The 16,413-nt window shown below is 33.3% G+C and overlaps 1 protein-coding gene across 2 annotated transcripts in view; it reads left to right on the top strand.

Annotated features, from left to right (window-relative positions):
• Positions 1-16,413, top strand: part of TMPRSS15 (transmembrane serine protease 15) — an 83,154-nt gene that overhangs the window by 28,229 nt on the left and 38,512 nt on the right. For both annotated transcript variants that reach the window (XM_010722365.2, XM_010722371.2), the window contains exons 16-21: positions 3,680-3,769; positions 5,068-5,193; positions 5,610-5,741; positions 7,884-7,994; positions 10,577-10,709; positions 15,036-15,131. In XM_010722365.2, the coding sequence (XP_010720667.2) occupies positions 3,680-3,769; positions 5,068-5,193; positions 5,610-5,741; positions 7,884-7,994; positions 10,577-10,709; positions 15,036-15,131 (688 nt within the window). The remainder of the gene's footprint in view (positions 1-3,679; positions 3,770-5,067; positions 5,194-5,609; positions 5,742-7,883; positions 7,995-10,576; positions 10,710-15,035; positions 15,132-16,413) is intronic.

Below are 16,413 nucleotides of genomic sequence, written 5' to 3'. Positions count from 1 at the left end.
ATTTCAGTCAGGTGAGCAAAGTAAATTTAGGAGTTTGATTGCAATTTTCTTTAAACTGTTAGGAGGTGCTGATATATGCCACCTCCTTGTAAGTTAACTTCAACCAAATGATTAATGATAGAAAATTTCTGTAATAGGCTGTAGCTGAGTTCTACTGTCAAAATGTCACAGAAATGATTTTCAAACTATGTATCTCAATGCAAAATATAGCGCTCAGACCTGAATATTTAAGAATGAAGTGTTTGTGTGGCATATAACTAACTCCACATAAAATGAATAACAGGATCTATATTGTCCTTCAATATGATGCAAAAGTGCTGTCTAAGCAGTTCCTGAGGAAAAACTAACTTGGCTTGCATTCTGACTTTGTTGAGGCATGTTATATATATGCTGCCTGTAACTTGCTGAAAAATGTCAATATTATCAATCATCTTCAAAGAAGCATGACATTATTTTGATGGATGTGATGCAACTTTACTAACGCTGATGGTTTCACTACAAATGTCACATCTATAAACGAGAGATGAAAGAATTTGCATTGAGCCACTTTCCTTTGCTAGACTTAGAGCTTCAGTGAGATATGTTGGCATAATTAGCAGTGCCACAAAAGTACATTGAAAAGTCAATTTTTTTTTTTGCCATGGTGTGTGGTAGGAAAGCTGGATTTCCTTTTGTCATTTACACCAGACTGTCACCTCACACTTTCATCTAAAGCAAGGATTACTTTAATCTTCATATTCATTTATAACCTGTCTTCTAATACAAACCACAGTGTGGAAATTACAGAGTCGATTCCACACTTTTAATGTGTATATCAACATAAATTAATATTTTGGCAAAAGCACAGAGGATTTTTTTTCCCCCCTCTGGAAAGGTCATCATTTTATACAGTGTTGAGAAAATCCTTCATTATGGTCACTGAAAGAAGCAAGATTATTGGTGTTGATTACTGTTTGGTTCTCTAATGAGCATCTGGCATATGATACAGTATAACTCCATATAAACTCATGTTTATTTTAAAACAATTTTTCCATGAGTCAAATCAACTGCTTCCATTGTTTTTACATGCAAGACAAAAGATCCTTATCGATGTGCCTTTCATGCATTCAACACTAGGTCAGATTTCATCATGAGCTGCCAAAGGTCAGCTTTAAGAAAGTTTGTTTTACACTGCTTATGTCATCAGATGCTACTGGCTATGCATCTTAGGTTCTTTATGCAGCTTCACAGCAATTCTTTGTCTCTTTGTATTGCCACTAATATTTCATAACAAAAGCCAGTTTAACCTTTTTTGTTGATAATGTACTTACAGAAATTAGTGTCTTGTGGCCCATACAGCTGAAACATAACATACTTATTAGTAAGTTGCTTTCCTTTCAGAGAGTTCAGTTTATTTTTCCAGAAATCTAATTAAAGTTTTGTAAGATGGCTGTTGTGAGAAAGTTCAAAACTTCCTCTGAGTGAGATTCAATTGTCAAATTCAGTAGGGCTCGTAGATTATGAGGTCCTTATGCTAGTGCCTCACAGTATGTAATTCTGACAGACACATCAAGACACAATATGTAAGTCATAATGGAAGCAATGATTAGCCAAATTTTTGTGTTAACAAAATAACATTTAATTAAAGGAATAAAAATAAATTAAAAAAATTAGAATTCTTCTGCATTTACTTCTGTTTTCTGAAAGGACTGTACAAATAATGTTTGTTTCTGGAACAAATAATTGAGAGCAACTAAAGTGGGCAAGTATGATAATGCAGCTGAAATAAACATAAATAATATTTCTCAATTTAAAGTAAAATTTTGAAATATCAATTTGATGCATTTTGGATGTAAAGCATCTTTATTTATTATACCTTGGAAGAGAATATTGCGTGTATAAAATGCATTTAATTATCTGTGCTTGTGTGAGAGTGTATGTATGTGTGCATATGTATATCTGGAATATCTGCTTTTAAATAAATGTTATTTTACATGTAATTGTTTATACGTGTAGAGGATAAAGATCTTTTTTACCAGTGCAGTCATTTCAAGGAAAAATGTAGATAGCTATTTTTACCATTTAGAGAGTTCTAATTAAAAGCTGTTATGCTCCTGATGAACTCAAAATGACAGTATATCTGTTTAAAGTACTTATATATTATGTATTATATGCTCAATCTCTCAATTGAGAACGTATCTAAAAACATTGCTTAATAGGAAAATTATGGATCTTTTTATAGTCAATCTTTTGATGTTCTGTTACAAAATACGCACAAGTTTTTGTATATTGTGCTCTCAGTAGAGTAAAAAGGGTAAAAAGGGATCATCATAGTTATTGAAGAAGATAAGGAAGATACTGTAGGAGCTCTTATCACATTTTTTACTGCCATATCTTCACATAGCTATTAAGATATATTTTAAGGCCAAACAGAAAATATAATCCAGCAGTTAAGTATAGACTTATACTGGAAATAGCTCTAAAAAAGAAAAGTACTGACCCTTTTACAACTCTCTCACACAGTATATAAATACTGGATGTGCTAGTTATTGTTGCCTGGATCACTAATGACACATGAAATCATCTCTTTATAGATGTACTTGCACAGCATTTTGACTGCTCTCCTTTATGAGAATGTATTTGGAAAGGTTTGGGTACCTGTGCAAAATATATTAGTATTTCTGTAGGTTCTCTCCTTTCAAAACTTGCACTTAATCTGCACAGATTTGTATTTTATAACTATGCTGGAAAGTTATATTCCATTAATCCTTATTAATTATTACATTAATTATTAATTATTATAATTATTATATGTTAATTATTTAATTGATACATTAAACAATAGTAGCTGCAGTAATAACAATAATCAATACAATTTACAAAATTATGGAATCAGAAAATGTGCTGCTCTCTCTTACTAAAGATGAACTGCGAAAAGGTAAAGACTTAAGCAATTTTTTTAGAATTATTTGAAGATTTTTTCAGATAAAATTCTCTATCAAGAAATTTTCTGATAAATTCTAATGTTTTCAATGATAGATCCATATGGTCTTGCTATGAAGTATTTCCTATAATCGACAAAATAGGCTTTATACTTTAGTATCTGTGTTAATGCTCCAAAAAGTTTAATCCAATAAGCAAGGCATATACACTTATTCATATATTAAGGGGGAGAGGGGAGCTTCCTGTCTTACATACTGGTTTTCAAGCTTTTAAATTAACTGACAGTTAAATTATAAACTTTTCGACCAATTTTCTGTCACGTGTACAGTTTGCAGACCAGTAATCACCATATGAAGGAAATTATGTTATTCCACTGCCTACATGGGGAATGACTTTTCATAACACTATCAGGAATGCAGTTGTATACCTTGCCACTAGCACTTCACTGATCTCTAGCTGTAGGTAACAAAATGGCATGAATTATATAGGTCAGCAAGTCTGACTTAGACACTGCAACTGCGAGGGACAGTGAAGTTCTCACGCATTCTCCAATGCTCTTTACTGGGATGGTGACTTCTCATAATTAACTGTTCAAGCTTTATAACAGTAGCAGCATAACTAGGTCCTCATAGTGGTAATGTTAAATAACTTCTTCATAAAATTACTGTTTCCAAATTATCTTTGAAGACAACTGATTGCAACAGTAGGGCAATAGATTATTTATTTATTTATTTATTTGTAATGTTCTCTTTTTCAGCTGACTGTGGGGGTCCAGTTGAACTCTGGGAGCCAAACAGTACATTCAGCTCTGAAAACTTTCCAAACAATTATCCTAATCAAGCTTCTTGTAAGTTATTCTTCTCCATGTCTTCAGGAAAAGTTTAGTTGAATAACAGTTCTAAATGTGTTTTCCTACTGTCAAGCCAAAAAGATTTTAGCTAAATACAATGGGCTCTTTTAACTAATGTCTATGTATATGGCACTTAGCAGAAGCTAAGGAATCTTCTACCAGTTGATTAAAAAATTATTATAATGAGCATAACTATTATGTTTCAGACTGGCCAGTTGCATCACATTATTCATGTCAAATATTTTTATGTCAATACAATAGACAAAGTGCTGAACGTTTGCATTTTAACATTTCACCTCAATGTATCTACCAGGTTAGTAGCCTGGTCATCACTTCTATTAAATAACTAACCTTTTTAAGGTGAAAGAATGTATGCATTCTGCAACTGATTACTTCTCTATGGAATGTTTCTTAACATATTGGTGAAAAAACGGCATTATTGTACTGATGTTACTCGATATATATTAAGCTGCAGTTGACAAAAATTGATAAGAAAATAAAACTTACAATGTTTCAAGGTGATATGCCATGTGGAGTTGATGGATGAAGCAAGGAAGAGAACTTTGCTGTAGCAAGGAAGCGAACTTTGCTGTTTCTTCTTAATTAAATTTCAATTATTTATTACTTCAACTTTAACTGTAGAATTGTGTTGTGATGCTAATCACAAAAAATGTTATTCTGTGTTTCTGTCCCATTTGAGATATGGCTCTCATTGCCAGGTGTTAATTTCACAAGTTCCCAGATGAGATTGTAACTAGTGAGAAAATATTTTTCCTTCTATGAAGTGAGAAAAGTGTTTTATGTTGTTTATTTTTAATTTTGCAAGATTTTCATAGTATCCTCACTTACACAGAATAAATATGTTAAGGTTAAACAGAGGCAAATATTTCTTCTGTAAATAACTTTAAAGGCAGTTTTCTGTGAACAATAATAGAAAATATTTTACTATCAAATAGCATAAGGATTAACTGACAACACTATTTGTCATGTTTTCATATGTACAAAATAATTACCCTTCTTATGTCAGAGAAAACTGCAGATGCCATGAATGGTAATAAATGCATGTGTGTATGTCTTAGAAGCTTAAATTCAATTTTCAAAGTTATTTTAGAGAGCCAGTCAACAAAATTTTAGCTCTTGACAGCATAAGTTCCTTTTAAAGCTAAGATTTAAACTTCTACATCTCTTGGGTGATTCTGAATATTGCTGCTGAGATTTTTTTTTTTCATGAAAATTGCACAGTAAACTCTAAAAAACAATAGGGTGATTTTTGTGTTTGTGTTACTATTTTCTAGGTGTATGGTACTTAAATGCCGAAAAAGGAAAAAACATTCAACTTCATTTTCAGATTTTTGATCTGGAAAATATTTATGATGTTGTTGAAGTCAGAGATGGCAGAGGACAAGATTCCTTACTTTTGGGCAAGTAACACTGATGTGTAGTAAAATGAATGCAGTCAGGCCACTCAAGCAAATTGGTGGATCAAACATAAAGGGAATTAATTCTCTCTTTCTTCTTTATTTCTTCATATTTATGTGTCTCAGAAACTAGGAGAAGATCTTGAGATAACATACTGTATGTGACACTGCATTTCCAAAGTGTTTGTAAACACTCAGCTTGTCATACATCCAAGAGAAAAAACTTCTCAGTAAATAAGACTGCTCATGCTCCTGGACAAACAGTGTCTTGGTCAAACCTTATTTTCTGTTCTGATGTGTCAAATTAGTGGTTGAGCTTTGGTCATTGCAATGTTATTGCATTTAGTTTTGAGAAATAGCTGCATTCATGCAGTAGCATGAATATAACATTAATGTCTTCATGATTTCCTGGAGAATAGCTGTCTATACAGGAAACGACCCATTGCCTGATGTCTTCTCTACAACAAACCAGATGACAGTAACTCTTTTTACGGACAATACTTCAACAAAGAAGGGATTTCTTGCTAACTTTACTACTGGCTACCATCTAGGTAAGTATATGATCTCCTGTCTTTAAGAGCTTATACCAGAGCTGAAATATAAAAGTGCACTTCAAGGGTGTCTCTCTGTTCTTAGTCAACAGAAATACCAAAAAGTTAAAAAGATTAGCAGTTACCCATCTGCACTTTATGTTTTCTAGAATAAAAAGTGACATTTTTGATACTTTACAAAATGACCTATTGTCAGTATCTGTACCATCTCCAATTCTTTGCAATTGTATGCGAAAAAGTGACTCATTATTTTGGCTGATAAACATTTTAAATATTAAGAGAGCAAATATTAATGATTGTTTATTAAAGCTCTGTCATTAGATCACTTTTTCACACATTTGATGATGTCATTAATGTCTGACAATTGGTATTCTGAGATACGAGTGCATACTGCTAGCTCATGGCCAGCTTTTCATCTATGAGGAGGACTCCCATGTCATGCTCTGCAGGTCTACTCTCCATGAGTTCTTCTTTCAGTCTGTACAGATATCTGGGATTGCCCCAACTCAAGAGCAATGTTGAATCCCATTAAGCTTACATATGCCCACTTCTCAAGCTTCTCCAAGTCCCATTGGATGTCATCCCTTCCTTCTGCTGTATCAACTGCACCACTTAGCTTGTGTCCTCTGTAAACTTGCCAGCAGTGCACTTAATACATGAAGGATCTGGGAAAAGGTACTCTTATATATTTGGACAGCAGTGTTTCTGGTCCTAGTCTGTCCCCTGATGAAATAGTTCTGTTTTTCTTGATTGCAATTAAACCTGTCATTTGCAAAATTCAGTGATTGTCTCTCCAAAAACACGCAAAATTGAGCCAAATCCAAAAGTATATGCAAGAGCAGTATGCTTACTAGAACAAATCCTTACACTATCTCTAGAACAAGTCTTATTGAAACTAACTAAAGATTTTGTGTTACTTTTGTGGAAGTCTGACAACAGAAATAAGAGAATGGAAAAGCAGTGTGTTCAGAGATGTGTGCTGTACCATTCACTTGCATAAAGAGAAAGAAAACAAGAATCTACACTTTTCTTCTTTAAATATCATAAAGACAATTATCTTCAGGCATGTTAACTAGCTGCAACTCTTTTACAGATTAGCAGTAGCACTTACATTAATTTTCTTAATATCTGAAAAATCACAACAATTGATTTATTGTTGCAAAATCAACTCCCCTTGTACAAGACTGAGATGCAGGTTTATAATGGCATAAGCCCATTTTACTGTTTCTCTTTCTTCTTTCTCTATTACATTTATTAAGCCTAGAAATGCTAAGACTTCTTTCAGCTGTTTCAGCAAAAATGAACCTCTCCCCACATTTGGTTGTAAAATAAGAATTAAGCTTAGTGAGGCAGAGTTCTCAAAGTGGCCATGGCCAGTTCTTCTTAAATATATTAAAAGGTTTTCATTTCCAAAAGAATTATGCTTATTCATGATCTTTGCAGCCAAAGGACACACATTAATTTCATTAGCCTACAGGTCAAAGATAAAAGCATTGCCATTAAGTGAATTTTTAGAAGAAAAGCAGATTTTTCTTCACATGTTACTTTTCCATGAAATATTGAGATTTTGATAACGAAGCATAATTTGACAATAAATACTTTTTAAGATATAAAATATAATTTTTTTAAAGGTGGATTTGAAAAATCTTGTTCTCATCTAGCCATGCAAAATGATTTCTGTAGAAAATCTGGCATCAGTTGTTGCCAGTTAATGTGTTTAGAAATCATATTCTTTTCCATACATGTTACACAACAGTCTATTCTGTCAAATGAATAATTTTATATGGATATTAAAAATTTAGAAGTGGATCAACTGTCTTGCCTTAAATAAGACTTCCACAAAATAAACTGCACCATTAAAAATACATTTCGAACACAGAAATAATTATAGTTTTATATATACTCTGTATGTGATATATATTCCCTTCTACTTATTTAAAAATAGTCTTTATTCTGAAAAAGAGATAAAAGGAAAGGGGAAGCAAGGAAATAGAGAACAGAGAATTAGAGCAGAAGGGCATTGGGAAAAAGTTCTCTGTATTATTCAATCAATTTTATTTTCTGGTAAACTGGATAATCTGCATTGAACATCAACATAACCTAGTAATTACAATTTCCTTTTCCTTTTCTGTTCTCCTTTAGGAGCTTGTGCACCTGAAGAATATCAGTGTCGTAGTGGAGAGTGCATACCACTGGATAACCTTTGTGATAAGCTACCTCAATGTGAAGACGGCTCTGATGAAGAAAAATGCAGTGAGTTTCTCTTCATACACAGAAAAAGGATGCATGTATATTTAGTAGGTGTTACCTAGGCAAACAGACACAATAACACAGCTTGTGTGAACTACTGCAACTGCATGCAAGACATGCAAATTTACACATCAATATCTTTTGGCTTTGTCAGGGATAGAAAAGCAAAATCACATTTCTGAGTCAATGTATGTAATCTGGTGGAAATTTCTGGTAAAGTAAGAAAGTCACTCTATCCTTAAAGTTGTGACTGCTTATAATGACCTCAAAATAAAATGAAAACTCATTACATGCTATCCCCTACATCCATTTCAGATTTCCAAATTTTATCACTTTTTCCTGCAATTAATTTGAGATGAATAACAGTGTAAATGCTGCAGTGCGGGGCAAGGAAACTCTCAAATACTTCTGAGTGGGGAGTCAAACTGCAGCACCTGGCATCCTCCAGACTGCTTGGACTCCATCTCATGGAGGCATTGCCACAGGGTGAAGACATGGCACAGCTGCAAAAGTGGCATCTGTTGTTCACTGAGAATGTGCAGATTCCTACAACAGGGAAAGCAATAGCTACTGTTGCTTAATCTTCTAATAAAATGGCCATTTCAAAAATTTAGGTTTACAACATATGGCTTCATCTCATGTAACATGGAAATAATATTCCCTAAACAACAACTTAAATGTAAAACTGATGTTAAAATCATGTTGGGCCTACAGCAGAAACCAAATTACTGTTCCTGACAAAGTGCTTTTCTGACATTGTATTATGGAGCACTAATGGGAAAGTTAAAAGCAGGCTTTTAAGCTCTATACATCATAATCTGCCTTTGTTTTAAGGAGGACTTCTGTGCTTCAGATATGTCCTTAGATGTATGCTGACAGTTTGTATTGATTTCAACATCTTTTATATGTGTGTGCGTGTATGAAAGCCCAAATTCAGCCTTCGTATTAATATTTTAGCTATTTTGTTGCAATAATATCCTGCCTTTTAAAATGAACAAAATAAAATTCACTTCAGCTTCTTCTTAAGCAAAGAGGACCTGGAAAGTTTTGTTCCAGACCTTGCCAAATATCTGGAGAAATTACCATCACCTACATTAACATTTTGTATGTTTTCCCAAAGATTTATTTTCCCATAGGCTGTCTATTCCTTCTTAACAAATTACCTCACATTGAAGGATTGGCAGAATTGTTTCCAAAAACCCATTTAATCCAAAAGTTGGCTGAATCAATCTAATCTTTAAAATAAAATGAAAATTTAATTAGACACCATCACATTGAGTCTTTTCAGTGTCCAAAATACTTGTTCCTTTTCCTGAATTTCAATTTCTTATCATACCTGCCATTTTAAACTTGACAAACTGGCATTTTCAAATACTCCCAACTTCTGAAACTCCCCAGGGCAGCAAAGGAAAGACATAACATATGTCTTCATATGGGAAGTACTAAAATATATGAACTTTTGAATTAAATACTTTTGAGTGCTCGGTAAGTCTTTCATTGCTTAACAGAAGTGTGTTTGGAGATGAATGTGGAAGTGATGAGGAGAAAGGAAGACGAATTATAGTTCAAGTAGGAGAGAGGAAAGGTGTCAAAAATAACTTGGAGAAATCTCAAACTGCATGCAATTCTGAGATTCTTAATAGTACTCCAAAATTTAGCATGATTGAGGTTTACCATTAATCTACTCCCATATATCACTTCATTCGTGTGCTCTGAGTTTCAAAGAGGCATTCCTATTTATTCATTTGTTTGTTTGTTTGTTTATAGGAAGGCTTTAATTATTATGGAAAAAGCAGTGGAAAATAGTTTTCTGGAGAGCTAATATTATTTTAAAAAATCAGTAACCAGTAAATTACAGATACCTTGTGTTTTTTTCTTCCTTCATGCTGACAATAACCATTACTTATTTCAAATGCAATTTTAGCTCGTGCTATAGACGTGATTCTGTTGACCTTCTTCTCCAACTTCCTCAGTCACCATGCCAATAGCATAAATTTTTTCAATACATTATTGATGATTTTACAAATTTTTCTTCTGAATACTCTCTTTTGGAAAAACTTTTGATGGAAATACTGGTTTCCAGAGAGCTTTATTGCTATTACTATTATTTTAACTTAAGCTGCAATGAAAGCAAAAGTTATCATAGCAACTGAAACTGGATAATCCTATTTTTCAATTAGTTCTGTTTTTAAACTTTATTTCCAGTTATCATTACTGAACATTGTATAGCTAAAACTTCACACAGCAGTGGGAAATTACATAGTGCTGGCTAAGAATAAACATTGTTTAGAGTAGATGGAAAATATACTATTTGCTGTCTTTTCATGAGACACTTGCAAAATACAAGCTATGAAACTGTCCTGTGGCAGAAATATAGAAGAAGATAATGTTTCCTCCCTATAGGAACGCAACATCCTGGACATGCTGGGTTTATTACTGCTGTAGTGCATCTTAACATTTTTACTTCTTTTGTTCTTTGCTGGCAATAATAAATCTGCGCATACTGTGTTGTTTTTCACTGGGGGTGGTTTTGCTTTGTATTTTAATCACCTGCCTAAAATGCTTCTGTCCATTTTGGTCTACAGTGAGATTGCTTAATGGTTCTGCAAGCACTGAAGGACTGGTACAGGTCAGGATTGGGAAGGTATGGCACCTGGCATGTGCAGATGATTGGAATGAAAAGATTTCAGACAGTGTGTGCCAGCAGCTGGGATTAGGGTGAGTGAAAATATAAAATGCTCTTGTAACTTGTTTGACGCTTTGCTGAGTTTGTGAGTTTGTGTTTTTCTCATCATTTTAGTGGTATTGTTACCACCTATAAAAACTGAAACAAATATACTTTTCTGTAGTAAATGAAGTTCAAAATCAGTGACCAAATTTGTACCTGTCGCAATGCTTATTTTTATGTCATTCATCACTGTATTGCTAACTCTGAATACAGCAGCTTAAATATGAGTACACATATTGGGGCACACTGTGAGGCTCATGTGAGAGCATTAGTCTTTTATCACTGTGTCATCATTTATGACTTCATTTTTGTGAGAACAGCACAAAATTAAATCTTGAGAAAACAGGAGCCTTGGCTGCTTTACTGTCATGCTGATGTTCATTTCAAGTAAATTCAAGATAACCACTTGAGTATCCTGTAACTGGGCTCCCAATACATTTCATACCTATCATTAAACATGAGTTGTTGGGGGTAGGAAACTATTTCACTTGAGGTGTGTTTGAGACTGGAGGAAGAAGGGAAGCATATGACTGAAAAAGCAGATTTGTCTTCAGTTGCTGCTATTCAGCGGAATTTCTATGGAAGAGGCGAGGAGAGTTTAGTGCAGAAGTGTTGTATTTTTACAAAAATTTATGGCCCAAATTCTGGCCCCACTTACACTGCATGAAATTTCACTGCCATCCAATGAATAATAAATGTCTTTCCTACAGTGCTGAGGTTTTTAGGGAATGTAATTTACTCAAGTAATAATCAAATAAAATTCTTAGCTTGCAGTTTATTATGTTGCTCTCCAACAAAAGTAAGATGCCTGCAAATGCCTGCCTCATAAATTAACTGTAGAAATGGCAAAGTAAAGAGGGCCAGGAAAAAGACAAAATGTTATTTGAAAGCATTTTCAATCATCCAATGAATATGTACTGTTTTATTCTTATTTCCTTTGGTTAAGTACTGCTTTTGTGTACATATCAGATGCACCAAATTCTATTTGTAATATTGGTATGTAGTTATCTTTTTTATGCATGTATATAAAGACATAGAAAATATGACAAAGTGTTCTTTGAGTCAGATACCTCATCCATTTACATTGGCCATTAGCCTTCTTCCTGTCCCTCTTTCTCCCTGCCTGTCGCTCTTTTTCCTCTATAACTTTTGAATACTAGTCATTTTGTGGTCTAATGGTTTAGTTTATATTTCAGTAATTGACAGGCTTCACTGAACTTGTTTTCCATGACATTTTCTATTAACATTTTAAAATTATTTGTGCTGTTGTCTCAATAACATTCTATATTAATGTATTTCAGAGTTTGTCTCTACAATAGTGTCAAACTCTCTTGTCAAAAAAAAATTCTTTTAAGTTTCTTGGTTAATTCTTTTAATTCCATTGCTCAGATTTTTACCTATTCCCATTGTTGTTTTTTTTTTAAATAATGTTTTTATACCTAAATTGCATCAACTCTATATCCTGGATGCTACTTCTGTTAAAAATCCTGATAGCAGAATGAAACTTTCACACATATACAGAGATCACTTAAATATCACACTATTTATACTTTCTTTGAATCTGTCTCCTTCTAGCAGCATATTTGTTAACAACTAGCACCATGTTTGTTAGTAAATGGATGTTTGTAATAGCAGGTCTTTGGTAGGCTGTATCTCATGCTGTTCTACTGAATAATTACCTAGAATTACCAGAGAAAGAGGCTAAGGTTAATCTGGGATTATTTACTTTCACTATTAACTGCTTTCACTAGTCTCATTTACTGTTTATTTTATGAAAATGATGCCCTGCTGAGCTACAAACTGTAATGTTCAAACAGGCTCTAGTATATCATACATCAGAATCCTTTTGCCTCCATTCTTCAAGTATGCAGCTGTTGTATCTGTGATACATGCCAAACAAGCAAATCTAGAGTGATGTCCATGTGTGCATCTACAAAAATATAGGTTAGGGAAATAATTCACAAATACTCTTAGTGAGTCCAGAGAAAAAGATGCACAGTGTGATGGAACTGAGAAACCTGAAGAAGAGTCCTTTGTTCAGCATGTGCTTTGTGACCATGTGCATGACACTGCCATGCCTGATTATTGCTGTCGTTATTAGCATTGCTTTTCTTCAATCAGACACTGAACTTTCTACCATTTTGTCTGGTTTCAAACACATTTGTTTCTTTGGGACCAGTGTTGGCAGATCTGCAGCCTGTTTTATTCATGAACTCATACAATTCTTGAGAATTAATTAACTGAAATAAAATTTCATGTTTGAGATGCCCAGGTCACTTACATTTTCATTTACTCCAGTAGTGAATGGTCAGGAGTAGTAGCTACATGCCTAGCTAATAAAAATACCAGATAAAATCCTTTTGACTTTTGACTGCCAGACCCAGGCTTTCCAGTGTGGCAAAATGCTATTTTGTGTGCAAAATAGTGTTTTGAGTGCATTGAGTGGATGTAGAAAAGAACCTGTTTCTCAGTGTATTGAGGCCTTATTTGCAGCCAGAATGAGAACAGTCCTGATAGCTTGGTGATAGACTTAATGTCATGTCAGTTGTCACCTGGAAGCCACAGGAGGAGTTTCATAGCATGTGGATTTTTTTTTTTTTTTAGATAAGAGAAAAAAATTGTAGTTATTGAATAAATGGTATTATTATTCAGAATAATTATTCAGAAATGTACCACTTCATTTGAATCTTTTATAACATTTGGTACTGCTTATTGTTACTGGTCATATCAGGGACATAAATAGAGACTGAAATACCTGCATGGATCTGTGTGTAAGAAACCTAACCAAAATTATTCTGTAAATTCTGGCTAGTGAGGGCTACTTAACTCGTAGGTTAGCTTCCTTAAGGCCATTTTTGTCATAGCCTTCAATACTTCTAATAAATGATTTTCATTAATGGTAGATCCCCAGTGAAAACTCAAATTACGCATCACCTTTAGGATCTGGCCCATGGTGTTAATCTTTCTTCCTTTTGAAATGATAAGATGCTAGATTATTAGAGCTAAAATCTATCATAATATGCCATTATCATTCCTCTAATTAAAAACTAACTGTATTTTGAATGCTAATCAGTTCTAGCAAAGCAATCTTATTAGACTATTTTGTCTTGAGTACACCAAATGTATGATAATGCCTTGAATCAAGGAATATTTAAGAGCTGTGACTTGGAATTGCTGGAGCTGCAGAACAAACTATATTGTTATCACTAAACTGCATTGCTCCAGGAAAAGTATATGATTTCTTATACTTACAGAAACACTCATTATTTATCAATACGTTAATTGAAAGAAGAGCAGCTTGGTTTTGCAATCACTGATAACATTTAGGAATCTCCAGCTGTGTGCATCTCAGGAATTCAAAGAAAACAAATGAATCAAATGAAATTACCAAAGTTTTTCTCAAAAAAGCACTTCAGATTTTAGTTCAGAAATATGAGGAAGCTAAATAAAGTCCCTATTGTAAAAATAAAAGCTCAGAGAATATCCAGCCTGTAATCCAGAAATTTCAGCATTTAAGTAGGTTGCTGCAAAAATAATATCTTCTATTTATTTCCACAGAAACTACAACAGATAAAGAAACTAAAGAGCATAATAGCACTACTTGATAGAGCAAATTCACAGCTACAAAATACTAACTTTCAACACAGTCACCATTATTAGCTGTGCTAATTTTCACCATCGATGAACAAGAGCGTGGCATGCTGCACTCATAAAAAATCTGCACCAGCAGAATCAATCCACTGTTGCTATCACCACTTCTGAAATGTGCCACCGAGCACCTCACTGTGCTCACATCCACTGTTTGGTTTCCATAAACCTTCAGCAAGAGTCAACAAATATCAATGGATGACATTTTTTCCACATAGAGAAATTTAATGACGCACCTTCACATCATCCACACTTCCATGCCAGACACCATTTTGTCAGACTGCCCCTCTGCTGCCAACTGTCACATGGCAACAACATGTAATGGGATACTGTCAAGAAGCTTCAGTCTTTACTGCCATACCACCACCATCTGTCTCCATATATTTAAGAATCAGTATTGCAAACCATTCCTTGTGGCACAAAAGAGGATAAACTCATAATTTACTTTCATTAAAAGAATTGTTTTTTCTCTATTTTAATATCATTGTAGCACTGGAGTTCTTAGGATAAGGAGAAAGAAGTTAGGGAAGTCATATTTTAATCCGTGAAATTTTTAATCCTCACACATCTCCAGATAATTCCACAAACATCATCGTTTCCCAGACAGTCTTCCACCAATGAAACACGATAAATTTCTAAAAATATCTGTGTGTGTCTTTTCCTTCCAGGAATTCAAATATGTCATCAACTGTATTATTCACTGGAGATGGTCCATTTGCCAACATCACCGAAGTAGCTAATCAGAGCCTAATATTTTCAAAAAAGTGAGTAGAGTGAGGTTGCTTCCTCATACTAAGGAAAATTGCAAATGCAGTGACTATAATTTATACAATAATTTCTAGCTTAAGTTTATCTGAAGACTAACATGATTCTGTAAGAGGTCTGGACCATTAAAATAGGTTTTATTCTATATCTACCACTGAATTTTATATATTTATTTATATATATTTATTTTATATAAATATTTATATATTATATATAATATATATTATATATATTATATATTATATATGTTATATTATATATATATTTATTTATATGTATTTATTTTTATTTATTTATTTATTTTAATTTATTTATTTATTTATTTATTTTTATATTCATAGTGCAGTTCACTTTTGCACCTTCCATTCTTATTTGCCTATTGCAAATTTTAAAGGAGAGCGATGCATTTTTAGCATTTGGTATAATTTTATGTGACATTTTTATATATTTATTGCGGAAATTATTAATACTGTTACTTTTACATTTCTTTTTACATGCACATTTTGTTTGAAAATGCTATTTATAAAATGTTTCTTATCTGGAGATCTCTAAACTATGAATACATCAAAACTTAAGCACCAGTAGAAGGATTAAAGTTGGGTGGCATTCCTCCATGGTTATAGGAGATATCAGTTTTGGTTCTCTCTAATATCAACAGAGAAAAATAAGTACTTCCAAATTCTAATTCGTCAAGCTATCTTTTCTGGAATAAGATGAATCACATTTTGTAATCCATTGAGTTTATTGATAAGACACTTAAGACAACAGCCATATCTATGTTTAGACAAATTAATTTAGTTCAAAAATGATTCCACATGTCACTCTCACATCATGTCTCCATATTTATCATTAGATAAGATGATCCTTGGAATGCATTACATGCTTATCTTCCTCAGTCCAAATAACACCTGAAGTGATTCTGAAAAGACATACAAACTGTCAGTGTTTCTTGTAGATTAAATGAAAATGTAATGTTTGCCCAGGATTAATTTCTGAGGAAATAGTGGGGTTTAAGTATACCTCTAAAAAGTAGGAAAGATTGCCACCATCAAATAAAACATTATATAATGACTTCAGTTACTGAGTTTCTGCTTATAAGTTTTGTAACAAACATTATCCTGGAATCCTACAACAAACATGGATGCAGAAAATTACTGTATAATTGCTAAAATGCTGAAATGATGTGGAAGATGTCAAGAATCCATGTTCTTTCAGGTTTCCTTTATGAGCATATCACATGGTATATTATATATTATATAGTATTATATATATAGCTCTATA

Source organism: Meleagris gallopavo, chromosome 1, assembly GCF_000146605.3.
Source record: "Meleagris gallopavo isolate NT-WF06-2002-E0010 breed Aviagen turkey brand Nicholas breeding stock chromosome 1, Turkey_5.1, whole genome shotgun sequence".
Classification (NCBI taxonomy): domain Eukaryota; kingdom Metazoa; phylum Chordata; class Aves; order Galliformes; family Phasianidae; genus Meleagris; species Meleagris gallopavo.
This window is presented reverse-complemented; position numbering and strand designations above follow the sequence as displayed.